At 44.0% G+C, this 22848-nt stretch overlaps 1 protein-coding gene across 1 annotated transcript in view; it reads left to right on the forward strand.

Annotated features, from left to right (window-relative positions):
• Positions 1-15797: 15797 nt before the first annotated feature.
• Positions 15798-22848, forward strand: part of Cdc20b (cell division cycle 20B) — a 57673-nt gene continuing 50622 nt past the window's right edge. The window contains exons 1-2 of the mRNA XM_021208551.1: positions 15798-15860; positions 16130-16192. Coding sequence (XP_021064210.1) covers positions 15798-15860; positions 16130-16192 — 126 coding nt within the window. The remainder of the gene's footprint in view (positions 15861-16129; positions 16193-22848) is intronic.

A 22848-nucleotide genomic window follows, 5' to 3' on the forward strand; every position in this document is an offset into this window, starting at 1 on the left:
CCCCAAGCAGTAGTGAGTGATCTGAACCCCACTCCCACCCGCTGCACCTGGGAGGAGCATGAAGACGCATTCCTACAACAGCTCTGTGCTTGGAAGAAACCGGGGTCACCTATAAGTTACTTTTTCTGAGATGAATGCTTTTTAAAATCATCACCGCCAATGAACCAGAATCTTACCCTCACCTAACGTCTGTGTCACCCTCCAAGCAGAACCATTGTTCACTGAAACAGTTGATGAATGACTTCATGGATAGACCATCTTAATACATGCACCATTACTTAAGTGAGTGTAACCTGCTCCCTGTGGGCTGAGAATAATGACGATCACTCAAGTCAAATAGCTTTGACCAAAGCAGGAAATCTGTATCCAAATAATTGCGCCTACAATTCATTCCTTGGCGCAGCAGAACTGTCAACTCTTGGCTTAGCTACTATGGAGGTAAAATCCTTTGGTGATGTGAGAGACATTCAAGTACAGCCTTATTACAATGAACTCCAATGTCTAAAACTTGTTTTTATTTTGGGTTTGTACCACAGTAAGAGTCAATATTTTAAAGCTCTACTAAAAACAAACCAAAACAAACAAACAAACAAACAAAAGACTTTACTTATGTTCATTTAATAACATGTCCATCATTTTTATGATTGGTATAAAAATATATACTGTATTGAATATAATGAAAAAATTAGTTCAAAAAAAAAAAAAAAGAAAAGAAAGAAAGAAACTGTGGTCATGAGACTCTTGATTTCTCACGGGCACTCAGAATTCCCACACGACTCCATTCCTGGACTCTGTATATATATATATATATATATATATATATATATATATATATATATACATAATATATAATATATATATTATATATATCTACCTATCCATACTATATATGCTATATACTATACACACATATGTATACAAATATATGTATATACATGTATACATACTCAAACACATGTACATAAACATAGTACACACTACATAATACATACACACATGCATACATGCATACATACAGTGAAGTGAGGAGTGTTACCACTGATGAATGGAAAGAACCAATGCCAAGTTGCCCTCTGACCTCCATGCATGGGCTGTGGTACACCGCCACGCATGGGCTGTGGTACACACACTATTCCACTACACATACACTGAAGGATAATTTTTTTTTTTAAAGACAGCAGGTCCTTCTGATTTTGGACTGAATGTGTTTTGCATTATGAGACTGCTGTGAGCTCACATGGTCAAAGGGGTGTGGATGTGTGGGTGGGTGTTACCCTCCATAAGCTCATAGGTTTAGACACTTGTTTCCCACGGTGTGTCTATGTTGTAAAACCATATATGCGATGGAGCCTAACTGGAGGGAGGAAGAGGGATAGGAAGAGGCATAGCCTGGCCCTATGTCCGTGCTTATCTGACTGATACAATGGTATTCCATTGGTATAACTAGCAGCTGCAGTACATTTGTCCTGTCTTACAACTGCCCCCCCTTCCTGCCTCCCCCACCACAGTTGACTATATCCCCAAACCCTGAATTCAAAGCGACACTTTGTTAAAAAGCAAAGCAAAGTAAGCAACCCCCCACCCCCACGGACCTCAGTCCCTAGTATTTTTAAAGAAAGTAATAAGAAACCAGGCGTGGTGGCGCACGCCTTTAATCCCAGCACTCAGGAGGCAGAGGCAGGCAGATTTCTGAGTTTGAGGCCAGCCTGGTCTACAAAGTGAGTTCCAGGACAGCCAGGACTATACAGAGGAACCCTGTCTCAAAAAACAAAAACAAAAACAACAACAAAAAAAGTAACAAGAAAAATGTAAACTCTCAGGGCAGTTATGAGGTCCTGTAGAGATCAGCTGAATATTAACCCTGGGCAGCCTGTGAGCTGAGGGGTCATGGCCATGTTATTTATCTGTGACTCTTGGCTAACTGGGTGATGCAGATACTGTGTGGCCCAGTCTCTCTCTTGCATATCTGTGTCTTGTGCATATCTATGTGTGGTGGTCCAGAGTCCATGTACGTGCCCATGGCAGAGCTTAATCCATGCTAACTGTTAATCTGTAGAGTGTGCTAACAGGGTTGAAGCACCCTCTCATACATTTGCTCATTTGGATGCTTGGTAGGGTTTCCATTCCTTCTCAGCGAGGAGAGAGCTTTCGGCGCTTGAAACTCTGCTCCTGTGTGCTGCACCCTCACCTTCCCAGTGCTGTTCTGAGTGTTTATCACCATTCCATTCTTACTTTCACCTATTTTCTGCTAAGACAAAAACAAAACAGAAAACAAACAAAAAACAACTGAAAAATGTGAAGAAATTCAAATTTCTTCTGGTAAATGTTTGAATGGAGACCGTCATCCTGATTTGAACATAACACAGAGTACACATGTACCAAAACCCCGTGGCTTTTCAAAAGTCATGTGCCACTTAAAGACTATAAATAACATGGGGTCTGAGGGTGTGGCTTAATGGGTCAAGTGTTTGCAGAGTAAGCACGAGGACCCATATTCAGATCCTCACGTAATAATTCTTACATAATAGCCAGGAGTAGGGGTATGGACGTGTAACCCCAGTGCTCAGTGGGAGGAGACAAGGATTCTGGAGCCGTCCATCCAGCCGAGTCAGCACAATGAGTTCCAGGTTCAGGGAAAATCCCTGTCTCAAAAATTTGGGAGAGCACACGCACACATTCAGTCAGATACATTTCCATGTTAAGAGAAAAATCTTAAAACCCAAAGAAGTTCCTGGCAATCAAAAGCCATCCAGATTCCTGACTGCACGAGAAAGAAGCAACTGGCAGATGTGTATTCGAATGTGTAAAAACACATATGTGCACGTGTGTGGGACATGCAGCGAGTGGAGTCGTGAGGCTGATATTGGAAAGCCTTCCGTGACTGGGAAAGCCTTGCCCATGTTATTTATTGAGGCAGTCTCTTCTTGAACCTGGACCTTCCTAGACGATAGGACCAGCCTAGCTAAGCCTCGCTAGGTTGCTTGCTCCTGGGATCCTGTCTCTGCAGTTTGAGTGCTGGAATTACAGGCGGGCTGCTGTGCCTACTGGGTATTTACATGGGCCCTAGGGATCGGAAGTTAATTCTTCTGCTTGTACAACAAACACTTCACCTGCTGAACCATTTCCTCAGCCCCAGAACAACATATTCAACCAATAGTATGTGGTTGAGCTTTTTAACAAATACGAACTGAGTCATTAATGCTTTCTATAGCTTTTTTTCACCCCAAAGGGAGTAAAAATGCAAGGAAATAAAAATCAGGTGTTTCTTCCATAATCTGGCCATTTGCACCTTTAGAATGGTGGTACAGTTTTGAATTACGTAATCTAAGATAAATATTGAAACCTGAGGATCTGAAAGAGGCCAGTACACAAAGAATTGCGAAATTGGAATGGAAACTCTTTAACTTGAAGGGGAAGCTTAAAAATGGCCTTATATTAAAGGCTGTCCCTGTGCCTCTGTGTCTCACCCTGTGACTCACAGTCTGTTGGTGTTGGAGGTGTGACAGTAAATATCTTTGCTTCCCTCCTCCCTTCAATGCTCCCAGAGGGAAGCTGATCTTGTCCAGTGCTGGGAATCAATCCCAGAACCTTGCCAAGTGCGCGACCACGGAGCTGGATTCCAAGCCGAGCAAATCCTTGTGGCGTTTACTATCTCCTCTGTAGTGTGTGTGTGTGTGTGTGTGCACTTAAACTGGAGTGTGTGACATCTGAAAGGGAGAGAGAGCAGAGGTGGTGTCTACAGTCACAATTTTGTCTTTATGAACTCGGAAAGGGATTGGCAGGTGGGCGACCGCAAACTTTTCTAGTGTGCCGGCCGCTGTTTCCTATTCCCATGAAGGAGAATTTAAGGGTTGTTCTCCCCTAGTAAATCAGGTCCTCGTGTATAATGTTACTGAAATGTAAACATGATTGTGCTGCAATTGTGGCCCACTTGTTAACTTGAACTGCATGGAAAATGTTAACCCAGGGCTCCTGTGTTTGCACAGGTATGTGTACTTACTGGAGCAGGCACGTTGGAAGCGTCTCCTTTAAGAGTGGTGATCAGATAGCCCGTGGGGCAGCTGAGGGGCACGGTCTCGGTCCCTCGGTGTAGAGAGCGCTGTGAGAGCCTCTGGAGTTAAGCTAAGAGCACCAGCATCCTTAAGGTACTGGATACAGGCAGCACCAGCATCCTTAAGGTACTGGATACAGGCATTCAAATTACATTGTCTAAAACTTTGGGGACTGTTGCAAAATTCAGCAAAATATTTAAATCTAATGATTTAAACATTTTTTTTCTTTTTGGTTTTTCGAGACAGGGTTTCTCTGTATAGCCCTGGCTGTCCTGGAACTCACTCTGTAGACCAGGCTGGCCTCGAACTCAGAAATCTGCCTGCCTCTGCCTCCCAAGTGCTGGGATTAAAGGCGTGCGCCACCGCTGGCTAAACATTTTCTCTTTGGAGCAGAATCTTTCAAGTTACCTAGGCTAGCCTAAATCACTCTGTTTTTTGTTTTTGTTTTTGTTTTTGAGACAGGGTTTCTCTGTGTATCTCTGGCTGCCCTGAAACTCTCCCTGTAGACCAGACTGGCCTGGAACTCAGTGATCTGCCTGCCTGTGCCTCCAGAGTGCTAGGATCAAAGGCATGTGCCACCACTGCTCTGCTGGCCTGAAACTCTTCATATAGCCTGGGCTGGCCTTAAACTTGCTCTCCTCCTGTCTCTGTCTCATAAGGCTGGGATTACTGGTATGAGCTTAGTTTTAGCCTCTTGAGCAGTGAGATAATTGCAGACATTTAGGTTGTTTGAATCATCTTTCCTTGGTTGATGATGAAGCATCTCAGTTCATTTACACCCTGCTCAACTCAATTCAGTCTGAGTCAAGGGATTTCCAAAAGAAAGAGAGAAAAGTAACTAAGATGATCCAAAGCACCCCACCCCACCCACATATATCTGCTATATATATAATATGCTACTCTGATGCTTAAAGGGATAAACACACACACACACACATAACTTAAGAACCTGTTAAGAGTGTTAGAATTCCCGAATAAGCCATTAATGGAGCTAGCTGCTTCTTGAGTTCACAGCACCACCTTCAGGGAACAGGCATGCTCATTTGATTTACTGCAAAGGCATCCTTATTTGGTCAAGTACCTAAAGAACAAGTGGACTAATGACAATATTTGTTTTCATTGTCATGACAATGTCTGCTGTCTCTCAGCCTGGTTGTGTTCATTTCAGGAGACTAATCTCTGAGCCTTTATTTTTTAAAGGATAATATTGAAAACTGAAATTACAAATGAAATGCATACAATCCCTATTTGGTTTTGGAACACCATACTTTGAAAATCATCTCTAAGTGATGAGATCTATGTATCACCAAAAGATTTGACAGTCTTACTACATTGTTTATCCTTTTAAAAAATATTTATGTATATGAGTACACTGTCACTGTCTTCAGACACACCAGAAGAGGGCCCCATTACAGATGGTTGTGAGCCACCATGTGGTTGCTGGGAACTGAACTCAGGACCTTTGGAAGAGCAGTCATCCGCTGAGCCATCTCTCCAGCCCCCATTGTTTATCGTTTTAAGCAGGCTTACTAAGGACCTGTCCTATCATTTCAGATTAGAAGCAGGATTGAAAAGTCACTCTCTTCTGTTGGTGTCTGAACCCAAGGATGAACAGCAGAGGAGCGAGGATGGGCCAGACTAAATAACCAGGGAGAGCGAACACTGGCATTCGGGGGGCCTGGCTGTCCTGCAGCACCCCTGCCTGTAACCTAGATGCGGCTTCTGATCACTTGGCATACAGATGGCAGGATCTGAGATGTGCTACAGGTATAGAAAGAACAGGACTTTGAGGGCCTAAAACAAAGAGTTGTGCAATATCTCAATAGTTTTAAATTGATCACATGTATGAATTATATATATATATATATATATATATATATATATACACATATATGTATATATGTGTGTGTTTGTATATTTAATTTTTATTTATATATATATTAATTTCTTACTACAAAGTTGAAAATTTATTAATATACCTCACATTTTCTCTTGTCTCCATGCCAACATATTATAAATTAAAAGAGTAAAAAGATCAGGCTGTAATCTTTCAAAAGGTCTTAATTTCCCACAAAAGGTGATACAGAATTCAAAATAAAAACCAAGGAATGTTTTCTCGAGTATGACTTACTTCATTAATAATAAGGAAAATTATAAAGCATTATAATCCAATTTTGTTTTTTTCTTTAAAAAAATGTGAGCATGATGTGTATGTGAATGTATGATATATATGATGTACATATGTGTATGATTACATGTGTATTTTGTGCATGTGAGTGTGTATGATGTGTCTATGCGTATGCATGCTATATTTATGATATATATTTGTGTCTGATATGGGTATGATATATGTTAATGTATGCTGTACATATGTGTATGATGTGTATATGGGTATACACATCATACCCATATGTATGGGTATGATGTGTTCATGATGTATATGTGACTGTGATATGCTTGATGTGCATGTATATGATGTGTGTGTCATGGGAATACAATGATGTATGTGTATATATGATGCTTCTATGATATGTATGTGAGTGTGTATGATGTGTGTGTACAGGTATGTGAGAGTGCTGGAACATACCACATGGACGTCAGAGGTTTCATTAGTTGCTTCTCTTCTATTGCGGGTTCTGGCAACCAACAGGCTTGCACGGCCAAGTGCTTTTATACTGAGTGAGCTCATTGGGCCAATTTTGTTCATTATGGTAAGAGACTCAACAGATCAAGTATTTCAGCTCTTGACTAATTTTATCTTTTCAGTGTATGATTTTTGATACATTTTTGAGTTTTTTCTCTTTTCTTTTTTCTTTTGGGTTTTCAAGACAAAGTTTTTCTGTGTGGCCCTGGCTGTCCTGGAACTTACCCTGTAGACCAGGCTGGCCTCCAACTCAGAAATCCACCTGCCTCTGCCTCCCGAGTGCTGGGATTAAAGGTGTGCGCCACCACCGCCTGGCTCTTACTGGGCTTTTTGATTCTGACATCATATATTATTTTTAATGAAGTCAACCAGCTGCTGTAGAATTTTGAAATGCATCTAATTTTGCTCAAGTTATAGCAGCATGCGACACTAGAGCTACATTTTATAAGTGTTTGTGTCTTTCTGTTTTATTGCTGTAAAAAGACACCGCGAGCAAGGCAACTCTTAAGAATGACAACATCTAATTGGGTCTAGCTTATAGTTTCAGAGTCCAGTCCATTTTATCATGGTGAACATGGCAGTGTGCAGGCAGACATGGTGCTGGAGAAAGAGCTGAGAGTCCTACTTCTTGTTCTGAAGGCAGTCAGAAAGAGAATGACTTCTAGGCTGCTAGGAGGAGGTCTCAGAGCCCACCTCAGAGTGACATACTTCCTCCAACAAGGCCACCTACTCTAATGAAGCCACACATCCTAGCAGTGCCACTCCATGGGCCAAGTATATTCAAGCCACCACAGCATGGATTATAGAAAACAGATTTAAAATTGGCCAATCAGAAGTCATTAACTAATTTATATGAGTAATATCTTTCCTATATCTAGCAGGATAGATCAAATAAGCCAACAGTGCAGTTACAACCAATAAAACAATTTCTTTGCTTTACTTCTGTGTTTTCCACTGAGTACGGTGATACACGGTTGTAATCCCAGCACATGGGAGGCAGAGCGAGGAGGACCCCTGAAAATTTGGGGACAGCCTAGTCAACATAATGACTTCCAGGACAGCCAGGGCTACGTAGTGAGACTCTGTCTCAAAACAAAAACAAACAAAACAAAACAAAAAGCAACAGTAAAGCTACAAGGACAACGAGAAACACCCCCCCCCCAGTGTCCATGTTCTCTTTATAAAGGCCTCCTCTTGTGTTCCTCAGAAGTGATTCAGGGGCACACACCACAAACCCTTCATTGCTATTACAAGAAAAAACACCACCATTTTGGTCCGCGGTAGAAGCTGCCTCTATTATTATAAACCACCTGTAGACATTCCCAGTAGTTCTTTAATTTTAACAAATTAAAAATGATTCCCCCTTCAATCCCTCCCTCGTGGCCCCACCTTGCTCCCTCTTGAAGCTACGCCCTCTTTTTCTTGTTACATATCCAGATGGCCAAAAACGCAAATACAGCCTACTCACGCTGTTTAGTGTTCCTTGTATGATTTGCAGCCTGACCATGTGAAACTGGATACCAGTTAGGTTGCTCATCCCTGGGAAGACCACTTCTCTTGCTCTCAGCATCCCTCAGTTTCCTGGAGCTCTCTTTCTAGGGGTGGGGCCCTATGATTCCCCACTTTGTGTTAGTATGTCTAATGGTGTTGGACTAGTTCAGCAGCTGTTTGGGCAGCCACGCGGTTGAGGTGTCAGGGGTGAAGCTTCTCTGTCATTCCTAGGGGACACAGTCCCAGCAGATGTTCTGTCCCTCGGATCTTTCTGCCCCTTCTTCAGCAATGTTTCCTGCACCTTAAGTGCAGGAGTTGTGTTGTAGGTGTATGGTGAGTTGGGGCTGGGGACTCAGTGGCTACTTGTTCTCAGCATTTTCACAAGCTGTGGTTTTCTAGAACAGTCCTCATCTATCGCAAAGAAGTTTCTTTGGCGAGGTGTGAGGACTACACATCTGGGTGGGTATTAGGATGAATATGTAGAATGAATCAGGAATGATGCTGGCTTGGTAAAATGGTGGCAGTAGATTCTCCTCTAAGACTCATGGCATCACCAGCCCAGGGTAGCTGGCTAGGTTCCCAGTATCAGGCATAAGTTTCTCCTGTTGAGTGGGCCTTACCCCCAATTAGATAGTCGTTGGTTACCACCAAGATATGAGCGCCACTATTGCACCCAGAAGGTGCCATGATGATCATCCTTGAGGCTCATAGGCATGGCAGCTGCATTCCCAATAGTATGCTTTCTTAAAAGATTACATTTGTGGGAGATTAGAAAGTAAAGATGAAGGTGAAGAATAGATTTACAAAGACTAAAATGTTGGGAAGCAGGGGTAGCCTCTCTTGTATCTCAGAAAATATGAAGGATATCATTCAACTCTTATTTTAGAACTTGAGATTCATACCAGGCTCCTTGGTCATTCCTCTTTCTTGCACCCAGCATGACACACAGTCTCGGAGGGTCAGAGCTGGGTGGGCCACTTCACTTCTTGAGATGAGGAAAAGGTTCTTGGAGATGGAGATAAAGATTCCATTATGAGGCACTAAGCTACCACATCAGAAGTGAGATGCTAATGACATTAATTTTGCAGATGATTATGCATTATGGTAATTTAGCAAATATGCTATAATAGGATGTGAAGATGATGTAAGCAGTGACGGGGATACAGATCCATCACTGCTTACGTGTGGTGGTTAGTTTTAGTTGTCAGCTTGACACAGTCTAGAATCCCCGAGAACAGACTCTCTGTGAGGGGTGTTTTACAATGGATTGGTCTGTGGGCATATCTGTGGGAGATTATCTTAGAGTCTTTGGGAAGACTCAGCCCAACATGGATAGCACCGTGCTCTGTGCTGAACATCCTGAACTGTGCCAAAGAGAAACGAGCAGAGAGCACAAGGTATCGAGCAAGTGAGCACGTTCATTTCTTCCTGCCCGTGACAGTGGGTGGGATGCCACTGGCTGTTTGAAGAACCTGTCTTGGTTTCATCACAATGATGAGCTGTAACCTGGAATTCAATGGTAAAATAACCCTCTTTCCTCCAAGTGGCTTTTTATCACAGCAATAGAAATGTGGAAGGAAATGCCACAAGCCACTGCAGCAGCACGGGTGACTGACATCTGGGAGGCGCTCGCAGTCTGTTCCCACCCACCATACTGGATGGCTATACCACAGCTACCTGGTTTCCAGGCCATTGCTCAGAACTGAGTTGTGGCAAGTCATCTTTTGGGGTTCTTTCTTTTTTTTGAAACAGAATTTTGTGCAGTCTGAGTTGGCCTTGAATCGTTTTGAATTTGCTGCTATGGAGCTGAGGGTGATCTTGAACCAACGACCCTCTTGCACCTGAAGTCAGGGTGCTTGGGTCACAGATTTGCACCACCGTGCTCAATTCCAGCAGGCCGTGCTGAAGGCTGGCTCATCCTTGCTTCTGCCGGTTGTGAAAGTCGTGGTTTCTCCGTGCTAAGGCCCTCCCTCTTCTGCTGCAACCCAGAGTGGTGCAGGCATCTATGTGGGGCCCCTGCTCTGCTGCATCCCTGTGGGATTTGGGTTAAAGGATGGCTAGGGCACTTGTTTTGTCACTGACCCATGAGTCTTGTGTCTCCTGCTAGCGCATTAGGCTAATTTATTAGCCTATGAGCAGGATTACTATGGAATCCCAGAACCTCAGATCTGTATTTAAAATTCAGCAGTCCCTGAAAAACTTGGGAAACGAAATGTACAAGAGCAAATAGTCATAATATAGGTAAGAAAAGCCAAGTATGCCTTTTTCGATTGGTCATCTTTTTTACATGGTTTACCCAAACTGCCGCTCAACTCTTTACCCCTAGACTTTGTGGAAATAAGCCTGAGATTAAGGCTTCAGGCTCCAGATTGTCACTTGAAGATCTGCTCCCCTCCGTGACAAGCTCTGGAAATTAACACTTTGCATGTTCTTGGTTACCAGGGGTCATCTTGTTTATGGTTAGAACCTGCTAGAGGGCGACTCTCTGCCATGCCAGACAAAGCTTCTCAGTTGTGTCCTGTCATGTTGCCAGTCACTCTACTTGGTCATTTGTGACTGTAACCGAAGCAGTACATGAACACTGCCTCTGCCTCAGAGCCAGACTTGTGAGGGGAGAAACCAGACCTGCAAACTCTGTCTGGTCTGGTCTTTTCATCATGGTTCCATTATATTTCTCCAGAACTGTTCTCAACTCATAGTAGCTATGGGGTGCTGGCGAGAACCAAGCTTAGATCTGACGGACAAGCCAGAACCCATTTGCAATTGGAGATGTGTCACTGTCCTCAGTGGGGTCTTTCCTTTTCCTGGTAAATTTTCTTGGCATTAGCTTAAGACACCAACCAGACGACTCTTGGTGAGCAGAGAGCTGGAACATATTTAAATGTGTGTGGGCTCCCCAAGTGACATCAACATTATCATGCAAACACAGCCAGATGGGTTCCTCTACTTTAGTGTATGTCTGATTAGAATTGGGCTGGAAGTTTAAAATTCACTGAGATGGTCTACTGGCTGCCTTTATGTGTTACACATCTTCTGTACCTGGGTGTTGAATGTAAGGATGACGACTTCTGCACAAGCGTATCATAAAGACATGCTACTCAGTCTGGGTCATGACAACATATAACTTTAGTTCCAGCACTTGGAAAGCAGAGGCAGATGAATCTCTGAATTCGAGGCCACCCTGGTCTGCAGAGTGAGTTCCAGGATGGCCAGGGCTACACAGAGAAACAAACAAACAAACACATATTGCTCAAACATTTTTTGAATTAGACACCTAAGTACTGTCACGTCACCTCAAAGAAATAAATTTATACCTTTAAGGGTTTTATAATTTTTATTTTTTAAAATAGTTATTGTGGGGAGTGGTGTGTATATATGTTTGTTGTGTATGTGACAGAGATATAGACAGAGAAAAGGGGAGTGGTGTGTATATATGTGTTTGTTGTGTATGTGATAGAGATATAGACAGAGAAAAGGATAGTATGTCTTGGATACCTGGATTCGGGCAAACAGGAAATTAAAGGCTGACTTTACCCTGTCATCACGTGTTATATGGTAGCATCAGTATGGGGCACACAGGAGGAAAAGACAGAAGGAGGCTCGGGCACAATAAGATTATCCCTCTGTTTCAGCTTCTGCCAAATTTGGAAGTGCTAATAGAAAATGAACTTTTTTTGCTTTGTTTTTGGACCAGGTCTCCCAATGTAGCCCAATGAACTATGTATGTGGACCAGGCTGGCCTCAAACTTAGAGATCTGCCTGCCTCTGTCCCCCTAAATAGAGTGAAAGACATTTTCCAATCTAGAGTATTTTAGACCCAGCTGTTCTTGGCAGGTGGATGTGCAGGTGTCAACATCATAAACTTGATTTTATCCATTATTTCTATACAGTGTTGTATTCAATTTTAGTTAATATTTGCCTCACATCACCTTGAAGCTAGGGAAACTATGGTGTCAGTATTATATTTGGTATTTTACGTAAAATATATAACAGTGGGAGGAGCGAGCTCACTTTTGTGTTTTACAAGCTAGACAAACCAGGAACCCCGGGAGATAACACGGTGACCATGCACTTTTGAGAACACGGGTCCCACTCCCAGCCACCCACATAAAAAGCAGAGATTGTCTGTAATCCCGGCATTGAAGGAGCCAGAGGAGCATTCCTGGGATTAACTAGCCTAACCTAAAAAGATCAGAGCCCCCACCCTCACCCCATCCCGTTCCCCCCAGGGTCAGTTCCTGCACACACGCGCGCGCGCGCGCGCGCGCGCACACACACACACACACACACACACACACACACACACACACACACACACACACACGGAAACTTGACTTTCTATCGTCTTTAGTTGACGTTATAAAAGACCGGTCGTATCCTCAGATCTCAGGTAGTGACTGAAGAATAAACTTGTGAGCTGCTTGCACATGGTGGGTGGGGGTGGGGAAGCCATACACCGCAGGCGGCAGGCTGTGTTTTCAGACTTGTCTCCCGAGATCGTAGTCACTGCAGGAAGCTTCGCAGGTTTAAAATGTGAGCTCAGCTGGTGGTTGCTGGAGCACTCGGAGCTGTGTTCTGGGGAGCACTGGTGCTCAAGAGAGGAGGCTTGATTCTCTTTCCCCGTCCTACAGTGAGGCTAGCCTCAGCCCTGCCTCGTTAGCTTGCCCACTGCCCCCCGCCACCCGAGTGATCCAACCCCACCCCCACCTCAGCTCTCCCTGCCCCGTCTGAAAGGGCACGTGCCAAACAGATCGTTAAAAGCGAGCTCCAACCGTCCCTTTTGTCCAGTAGGCGCGGGCCAGGCTGGCGGGAGCTGGGGGCGGGAGCGACCGCGAGCAGAGCGGGAGGCGAGCCGGCGGGCGCGGGCCCTGCTCAGCGGGAGGAACTGAGGCTGGGGTTGGCGGCAGTTGCAGTTGGGGATGGGGTAACTCTCTGGTTTTCATTCCTGGAAAAGTGGTTGGATACAGCATTAGAGGCAAAACGGATAATAAAACGATATCTTATTTGATGCAGGGAGATGCCTAGGACCCAAGTACGCGTGCGCACTCGTGAGCTTGGAAAGTGCTTTGGGGGAAAAGTCTGGCGAAGCTTTGTGGGAAGGAAGAGGTTGGGAATCCGAGGAAGAGGTTTATGTGGCGCATCGTATATTTCTGAGACATTTACGTTAAGCGGAACCAAAGTATAATTATGTGGTTGAGAAAAGATGGGCATTTGGGAAGTTTGGGTATCCCCTGGCTGTCACTTGGTAGGAAACAGACTCAGCAAGGGCAGATTTGAGGCACACACACGCATCCAAATCAGATACTGTCCTTGAACCATATTTGATAGATATTATGATAAAACATTTCCTTTTCTCACTAAAGAGTTGTACTATAGAGTTTTTTAAAATTAGAATAACCATATGATTAAACAATTAAAAAAGATGAAATTTAGAAGCTAAGCTGGCTGTGATGGCTGGCTCTTTAATACCAGTACTCCAGGCAGAGGGAGAAGCAGAGGCAGAGGCGGGGGCAGAGGGATAGGCAGAGAGGGTGAGGCAGAGTCAGAAGTAGAGGCAGGCTGATTGGTATCTTCAGGTTTGAAACTAGTCCACATAGGAGGATTCCAGGCCAGTCAAACACTGCTAAAAGCTACCACCACCACCACCACCACCACCACCACCACCACCACCACCACCACCACCGTTTCAAATTTATGAAAACAAAATTGGTACAAAAATTCCATTATATACCTCTCCCAATTTCCCTAGATCTCAACATTTTATAGTCATAGTAGAATGATCATAACCACATTGGTGTTCCCTCTACTGCAGTAATTAGATGATAGATTTCCCCTGCGTGACAACTGTTTTTACTGTTTTAGTAGACTTTCAGTGTGTTCTGTCACTATGAAATTTAGATTATTCCTTCTAGGCAGGAATACTTCAGAATTGAAGTTATGACCCAGCAGATATGCCACACCAGTAGATCTTCTGAAAGTGATTTTAGATTATGTGACCTAAGTGGTGTTTGCCAGATTTTTTGAGCGAAATTGTGGGGTTTTCTTTTTTTGGATTTAGTTATTGAGGGCACATAGCCCTCCTTATATGCGTGATAAGCACACACACACACACACACACACACACAAGAACAGATAAAAATAATCTCACGTCTTCAATATATTGCTTGTTTTGGTTGACATTTTCAAACCGGTCATTAAACAATATACCTGACTCATGCAAAGATGGTTCATTTTGAGTCTTACTGTTTGAGGAAGGGATTTCCTGGGGCTTGGAATGAGTAAGCATTGGAACACACTGCAAGAAAAGTAGCATTCTTGTGGGTAAGAAAGATATTCTAATACAAGCATTCTGACAAAACTCATGTGAGGTTACTAGCACACATTTCCAACCTTTGTCATTGAACACTGGGAGCTGGGTTGCTGCGAAGCCGGTATTTCTCGATTCAAAAGCATTAGAGTGAATTTTCAGACGTATTAGAGTGGGTTTAAGTTGACCAGTTTGAATCTCCTACCCCCAGCATGCACAAACCAACTGATTAGAGTTAAAATGCAATCTGCTGTCACTTTGGGATGAGGACCTGGCTGCTGGACCTCCTAGGTTTCTCAGACAGTTTAGTCTCCTGCCATATGGCCCAGCTTGCCTTGGCAGCTCAGATGGGCAGGCAAAGCTGCGCAGCCCATCTGGTTCCCTGTCAGTCGTCTCCAGGTCCCTCCAGACCCTCGAGCAATTTCACGATGGACTCAGTCCCGGGCCTGGTCAGCTGCCCCACTGGCTTTCCTTGGCTTTTTCCTCTCTCACAAACATCCTGCTTAGGAAGTAGCTCCCAAGATCCAGCAAGACAACTTGGCCAGTTCCCCAAGTGGACAGTGCAGATAATTTATTAAATGGAAATGTCAATGCTTCCCCTTCTCGGCAGTCTCGACATCCCCCACCCCCTTTTTGAGTTTGAAGATAGAGGAGTTAACGTGCTCATTGAGAGACACGTTTACGTTTAGGAATTTTCACAAGCGATTATCACTAAGCAGTAAACAGAAGGGTGAGAATTACTGCACGCGTCCAAATTCGATAGTCAGGGTGGGATTGAAGAAAAGGAGAGGGGAACGGAAAAAGGGATTAGAGTCCGTTAGGGCGAAACGTTTTTGCTTTTGAAAACAACGATGAACTCCAAAACCCCGCTCCTCTACCCGCCGACTCCGCACCTCCTGCGGTGGCGACCGCGCGGCGCAGGCAGGAGGCTCAAGCCCGCCACTGCTCGCGGCAAAGCTTGGCGCTGCGGCGCGCGCCGCTCGGGAGGCCCAGTGCGGGGGCGCGGGTAGGAGGGCGGTACCGAGAGAGCACCCCGACACCCCAGACTTGACGTCACCGAGGCGCTGGCCTGTGGCGGGACCGACGGAAGGAGGTTCCCGCTTTGATTGCCGCCCCGCGGGCTTTTTAAAGAGTACCCTGGGGAATACGCTCCAGGAGCTGTGGGAGGAGCGAGGGTCTCTGGGATAGGAGGGCAAGTTTGATGGGTTTAGGGGGACGAGGCTAGCGGTTTGGGAAGTCGTGGTCCTGCTTAGCCCCTGAGAGGGAGAGGCAAGGCGTCCAGGAACAGCGCACTCACTCGGAAATGGAGTGGAAACTGCAGCGCACCGCTCGGAGGAAGATCCGGACGGAAGAAGAGATGTTGTGGGTGCGTACCATCCTTTTCTTTCTTGGCCCAACCCTCCAAGGGGCTTCTTGCGGAAGGCACAGTTTATAATACTCAGGACCAAAAGATGTCACGAAATTCCACAGCCTAGTTTAAATTTTGAACTGTGTGAAATTTAGGTTCTGGAGATAAGTGGTTGCTTTAGAAAGAATGCGTGAATCAGCAAACTCAGGATTCAAAACAATTCCTCACTCTCCCTGATGATTTTCCTAAAGAGTTTCCTCCCTTCTTATGTTAATCTATTTCCAAAGGAGAATATCATGAGGGTGCTCGCCAACGGCATGAAGCAGCAGCGAAGTCAAGGTTCCCCCAAGGTGAGTTTTCTGGGCTTGCCCTTCTGTCTTCATTCTGATCTCGAGCAAACTAATTCTTGCTATAGAAGGCATTTGCAGGAATTATGGGAGAATTAATACGAGAATTAGAAACCTTTACAGAATCTGAAGACTTAAGAAATGGATTCTCACAACTGATGGTAGCTACTTATACCTGCTTAGCGGGCGCTTCCTAGTGTCGGTTTCCACAGAGGATGAAGTGTGGGTGTGTCAGGCAGGCAGTGCATTGCTAGCTGGCTGTTAGAACTTTAGCCCAACAGTTGCTAGCTGCACTACCCTCTGCCGCACTCAGAAGCATGCAAAGACGTGGAAATAGTGCCATCTGGTGGATAAGAAGGTATATTCAAGACAGCTACTAAAAGCTGGATCCAATATAGTATTTCTGCCCCTTAAAGCTCTAACCCAAAGCTTGTAGTTCTTTTTAAGTGTTCTTTTGAAACTTATTTTTATTACCTTGTGTATATTTACCTGAATTTATATCTGTGCATCATGTGCGTGCGTTGTGTCCGCGGAGTTCAGAAGAGGGTTTCAGATCCCCTAGAACCGGAGTTTCAGGCTTTTTTTTTGGGGGGGGGGGCTGCCCTGTTGGTGTTGAGAATCTAATTGTATTCTCTGGAAAAGCAGCCAGTGCTCTTAACTGCTGAACCATCTCTCCAGCTCCTGTATTTTCTTTAATGGATGAAAAAGTTAAATGCTCCTACGACTCACATTTCTGTTACCATTTACTTCTCTTTACACCAAATAGCTCACGTTCTTTTAAATTTAGATTATTAGTTAAAATCTCACCATTTGAATATTTTTCTAGATGACATACATTTTTCTATATTCAAGCAGTGACACTCAAAATCAAATATATAGCTGGCCTTTTAAAATGCAGTGACTAATGTCACCTATAGAGAAATAACATTTAAAAGCCATTACATTGTTTAAACATTTCAATACTGATCTATCATGCCTGTGTCTTTAGTTATGTTCCCTGCCCAAATTATTTTATCATCTTTACTGCCTAATTCAATGGAACTTTTGTTAATTTTTTTTTACTGTGCTAACATCCTTAACTAAACATTAAATTTGGAAAACCCAAGTATAAGAATAAAGAGTTCTGTCCCGAGTTCAAATCCCAGTAACCACATGGTGGCTCACCGTGAAGAGATCTGACACCCTCTTCTGGCGGGTCTGAAGGCAGTACATTAAAAAAAAAAGAGTTCTTAGTCAAGCATTTAATCCCAGCACTTGAGAGGCAGAGGCAGGTAGATCTCCCAGCTCCAGGCCAGCTTGGTCTACACAGCAGTTCCACATCAGCCATGGCTACACAGAGAAACTCTATCTGGAAAAAAGTAACCAATCAGCCCCCTGCCCCAAGAAAAAAACCAAAACACCAAAACCAAATTTAAAGTTCTTAAAAGTTTTTTTTCTTTTAAAACATGGGTATAGCTTGGTAATATAAACCTTTGTTTCCTATAGTTTAGGAGAAATGAAACAAGGTTTCCCTATACATCCTCTTCAGTTATTCAGTTGTTAAGAATAGAGTTCTGGGGTTGGCAAGAAGGTTCAGCTGGTCAAAGCACTTACTACTAATGCTGTCCTGGGAATTCACATGGTGGAAGGAGAGAACTGGCCCCCTCAGAGTTCCTTTGCTCTCCGTATCCACGCCACCACGCTCCAGCAGTTCTGCAGCAGTGTCTTTCTGTTACAAACTTAGGCTCAGTGCCTCCACGGACTGTGAAAATCCACGCTTGACAGACTCAGGTAGGCAGTGTGTTGTTAGCTGGCTGCGTTGGGTCAGGCCAGCAGCCACAGCTAACCTGCCCCTTGCTTCTGGATGGGTGCTTCTTGTTAATGAGGTGCGCTGTCTTACCTGTGTGTGATGGGTTGGCAGTGTATTGTTAGCTGGTTGAGTATGTGAGTGGCACCAGCTAACATGCGACTGCTGTCCTACTGCACACACAATCACCACCAGCAGGCTACTACATTACATTTATAGCTCATGCATGTGCTTTGCCATGAAGAGGGGCACTATTTATGATAACAGCTATTAGTGGCTTTGGATGACACAAGGACATATTTATAGTAGTGAAAGTACTAACTACTGTTACTTTAACAACTCAAGTAATATTTTCCGAGTCCTAGCTTGACATTATCCAAGCATTTATAAAGTTATGTGTTTGTTGTTTTAACACTCAATTTAGAATAAAATGGAAAGCCTTGTGTATTTGCCCAAGTTTCCAACTAAATCAGTTTCATGATACAGCAGTAGAGCAGGTCTCTCTGACCTTATGTCTACACCAAGTGAAGGGAGAATTTGTGTTAACTTTCAAAATGACCCAGGCATTAAAACATCTTCAGTAGAAGTATCTAGACAATTTGGGATGTGTGGGGGATGGGGTAGGGATGGGCTGACCTGTTGGGGAGACTTAGCTCCGTTCTCCTATTTTGAATGAAATATTGCAAATAGTCTTTACAATAATTGGAAGGACATGAGCTCTAGTTTATGAAGAGAGAAGAGCTGGCCATAAATATTATTTAAAGTACTTCCTCATTCTTTGGGAGGCTGTTTGACTCACGGAACAGAGTCAGAGGGTCACATGGTGACCTCAGGTGGACACCTGCAGGAAATCACCAGAACTCACTATGGTCTACTGGTGACCTCCTAGAGATATATAAGCATATAAAAGAAAAATATTGCACTCTTTAAGTTATTTGGGTCAAAATCTCCTGGTGAAATAAACTTGTGCTAACTATTTAAATGTAAATATATTTCTTGGACATAGGCTAAACAGACGCTATTATCTGATTTCTATGTATTTTATTATTTTTCAAATCTCATCCTTGTTGTGGTTGATTAGTATTATTCTATTATTATGGTCTTTGTGTTTAAGCCAGCTAAGTAAATAGTTTTCATTTTTTAATTTTTATTTATTCCTTGAGAATTTCACACATGTATACAATGAATTTTGATCCTATTCAACCCAAACTTCCCCCTCCCTCCGGACCCTTACCCAATACCTCCCTCCGGACTCTTACCCAATACCTCCCTCTGGACTCTTACCCAATACCTCCCTTCTACCTCTATGGCTTCTTTTTAAAAATCACACCCTGAGTCCAATCAGAGCTGTCTGCATTCCCACAATCGTGGGACCATCCATCCGAGGATGAGCAATCCAATGATCTCAGTTTCCCATTTGTCATCATTCTTCAGTGGCTCTTCAGCTAGGGTGGAGCCTCCTGGCCCCTCCCCCACCCTGCTGGATGGGTGGTGGGCTTCATCTTACACAGGTCTGCGTGTCTGTTGTTGGTTGAGGAGTGTAAGGACTACACAGGCCCAGAAGACAGTGTTCCCAGGGCTCTTCCCCATTCCCTGGCTTACATTCCTTCTGTCCCCTTTTTCTATGATATTCCCAACATCTGTGGGGTTGATAGAAATCAGACACATCAACAGTTACTTATTCTCAGTACTTTGATTTATCATGTTTTCATCTTTTTTTTAAGGTTAAATTTCAGCATGGTTTTTCTTTAGTTAATGACTTGTTGATACAAATAAAATCTACTAAACTTAGAAGGCTTTTCTTTGCGTTTTAATTGAAAAGCAAGGCATAAAACACCAACATTTGCACTCAATAAACATGTATATATTTTGGAGTGTTGGGATATAACCCAGGACCTTGTACAAACACCCCCATGCACACATATTGAAAGCACTTCCTTAATTCTATATTACTAAGATGGTGAGAAAGGAGGGCAGAGTGGAGTGAAATCAATGTAAGGGCATGAGATCCATTGGTAAGGAGAAAAATGAAGAAAGAAGAATGAGTCAGCCACAGCAGACTACACCTGAAATCCCAACACCAGGAGGCAGAGTTTAATGTAGCTTTGGCTATAGAACAAATTGTTTGAAGCCAGTCTGGGTTTTATGAGACTTCCATTCAAAAATAAAACAGTAAAACAAAAAACAAAGCAAAAACAAAGATGAACTACTACTAAATGCAACGTGTCCGTGGGGGTGGGAGAGAAAGGGAGGGAGAGTTACACACAGGGAAGCAAGGGAACCAGCAGCCAGGAAAGGATGAGCTGGAGGTGCTGCCGCCCTGCTGCCTCGAAGTGGAAATGCTGAGGTGGGTGCTGTCCACAGTGTCTCAAAGGGAGCCCTGCCCCCTTGCTACCCCATTCCGAATCCCCCGCTTCTAGCTGCTCTCTGTCCCCTCAAGGACAGTGCCCCAGCAGAGTCCAGGAGGAGGGACCCAAGAGTGGCAGGGATTCATTTGTAGGCAAAGCGACAGAATTTACTGCAAGTAAATCTGAGGGCTCAGTATGGGCCCACGCTATCCAGGCAGGTCATCTTCTCCCATGGAAACACTTATATCATGTACGGGGGTCACTCAGCACTCCAGCTTACTCAAGGCAGACTGTTAACACATAGTCAATATTTGAAAAGAAAACTATAGTTTTTGGCTTCCTTCTTGGGTTCCCTCCCTCATTTTGTCCACCTCCTCCTCCCCTTTCCTTCCTCCTTTCTGCCTCCCCCTTCCTCCCCTCTACTCTCTCCTTTACTCCTGTCCTGCCCTCTTCCTCTCCTTATTTTCTTTTTTACCTGCATGTTTTCCTCCTTGAGCTATCTGTATAGAGAACGCTTAGGCCATCAGGCTTCCCTGGCATTAGGCAGCTTTCCATAATTCGGAAACCGCATACATGTCCACATTTGTATGGACCCTGTCAAAACAGTGTATTTACAATACGAAAAAGGGCATGTTTGATACATTTCACATGCAGGCTTTTTCTCCTTGGGGAGCCTTATGACACCTTTATCAATTCTATTTGTAAGGATTTTTTTATTTGCTGTAGCCATATTCAGTTGACTGTGAGAAGCAATGGTTAAAAATCTCAGAAAATATGCAAACTAGGTACTAAGCCATTGATAGACTGACACTGGTCAAATGGAAACATTTAGGCTATGAAATTATACAGCTGCTATACAGGAAAAGTTCTCATATATATGTATATATATAAACATGTGTTCATATATAACGTGCATATATGTAATTATAGTGCATCTGTAACATGTATATATGCATACATATATAACCTGTGTTATATATATGTATATAACTTACATATGTTATATTTATGTATGCTTATATAGATGCACTATAATTTTTATGATTAAGAGGTGCAGCTTTCAGGGCACATTCATATTAATTTCATTCCCACTGTTCTCTGCTGTTGCATCTACCAAGAATAGATGAGCTTGTATGATGAACTTTAGTTAACAAATTAACTCAGTGAAGGTACATGTAACCGCATCTCTGATTTGCGTTGAAGATGACACCTAACTACCTTTTTACATCCATACAGTGCTCCAGTTAAGTTGCTAAGTGCGACCCCCGAGTCGTGAGTGGCGGCACACTAGCAAACAGTTCTTCTACATTATCAATTGAATGTTGGGGTCTCTGAAGGGACCCCTGAGTTTCTGCCAAGGCCATTCAAAGGACATGCTTTTAGAGCCCTGCCTGCCTGCTCTGCCTTTCCAAGTGCGAGGGGAGACTGGCTATTGTTGAGATCATGGGTTAGAAAAAGCAACCAGACCTGGAGACACTGGATGGATGGAAGAAGCTCTTGATACGGCCCCGGAGAGAAGTGGTGTCTTGAGGACAACAGAATCACATCTACTGGGACAGTCAAGGTCACTCTCTGTTCAGCTTTGTGATCACCCACCAGGCAGTGTGGGTCTGCACAGCCTTCGCCTGCGCCTGCGCCTGCTTGCTGCTGGCCAGCACTTCTCACGTGCCTAGAGGGAGCATGCGCAGATGCTGCCTGGAAGGAGCATGCGCAGATGCTCCGATTCGTTGGCAGTGCTTTTGGTGCTCCCGAAAATCAGGAGTTGGAGGATGTGGCAATAGAGCATGGGGAGTAGCACTTGGAGGGGTGGGTTCTGCTCGAAATGGCTTTGTTGGGGTAAAATTACAAAAGACAAGTAGACTTCAATGGCTCCCGTTTCACTGACCACACTCCAGGTTCTGGTAGTTTTCCTGGTGAGAACGCCATTTGACAGAAATTGGAAGGCCTTTTTGTTCCACTTTACCTCCACTTTACAGGTAAGGGGACTCACGTTAACAGTAGTTAGTGGCTTGTCAGAAGTCATGCAGCTGCTGGTGAGGTGTCTCCTAAGTATTTTTGGCACACAAATCTGGCATTCAGGAGGCTATCCCTGCAAGACTTGCCACCTGTAATGGGCACTGCTCTTCCAGAGAGCTCACTGGACATCCGTAGCCCTGAACTTGGAAACACACTTGGAATAGGGTTTGTTTCTGTGGGAATGTTAGTATACTGTGATAGCCTGCCTGAACTCACCCCAAGACCTTCACTTGTCTTCCCTGGGTCTAAACGGAGTCAATCACAGGCTACTTACATTGGCTCTTCCTCCTCTGCCCAGTGGTAAATGGCTGTATTCCCGCCCACCCCTGATGTCCGCCCCAGTAGTTCTTTTATGCAAGGCACTTCACAGGATAATAATTCAACTTTACCACTTGACTGGCTACTTTGTTAGCTACAAGGCTGACAACACGGAAAGAGTATGGCTCTGGGAGAAAAGGTGCAAGCATTTTCATAGAGGTGTGGGTTTGAATTTGAGAGCTTACGTGATT

Source organism: Mus pahari, chromosome 11 (genome assembly GCF_900095145.1).
Source record: "Mus pahari chromosome 11, PAHARI_EIJ_v1.1, whole genome shotgun sequence".
Taxonomy (NCBI): Eukaryota; Metazoa; Chordata; class Mammalia; order Rodentia; family Muridae; genus Mus; species Mus pahari.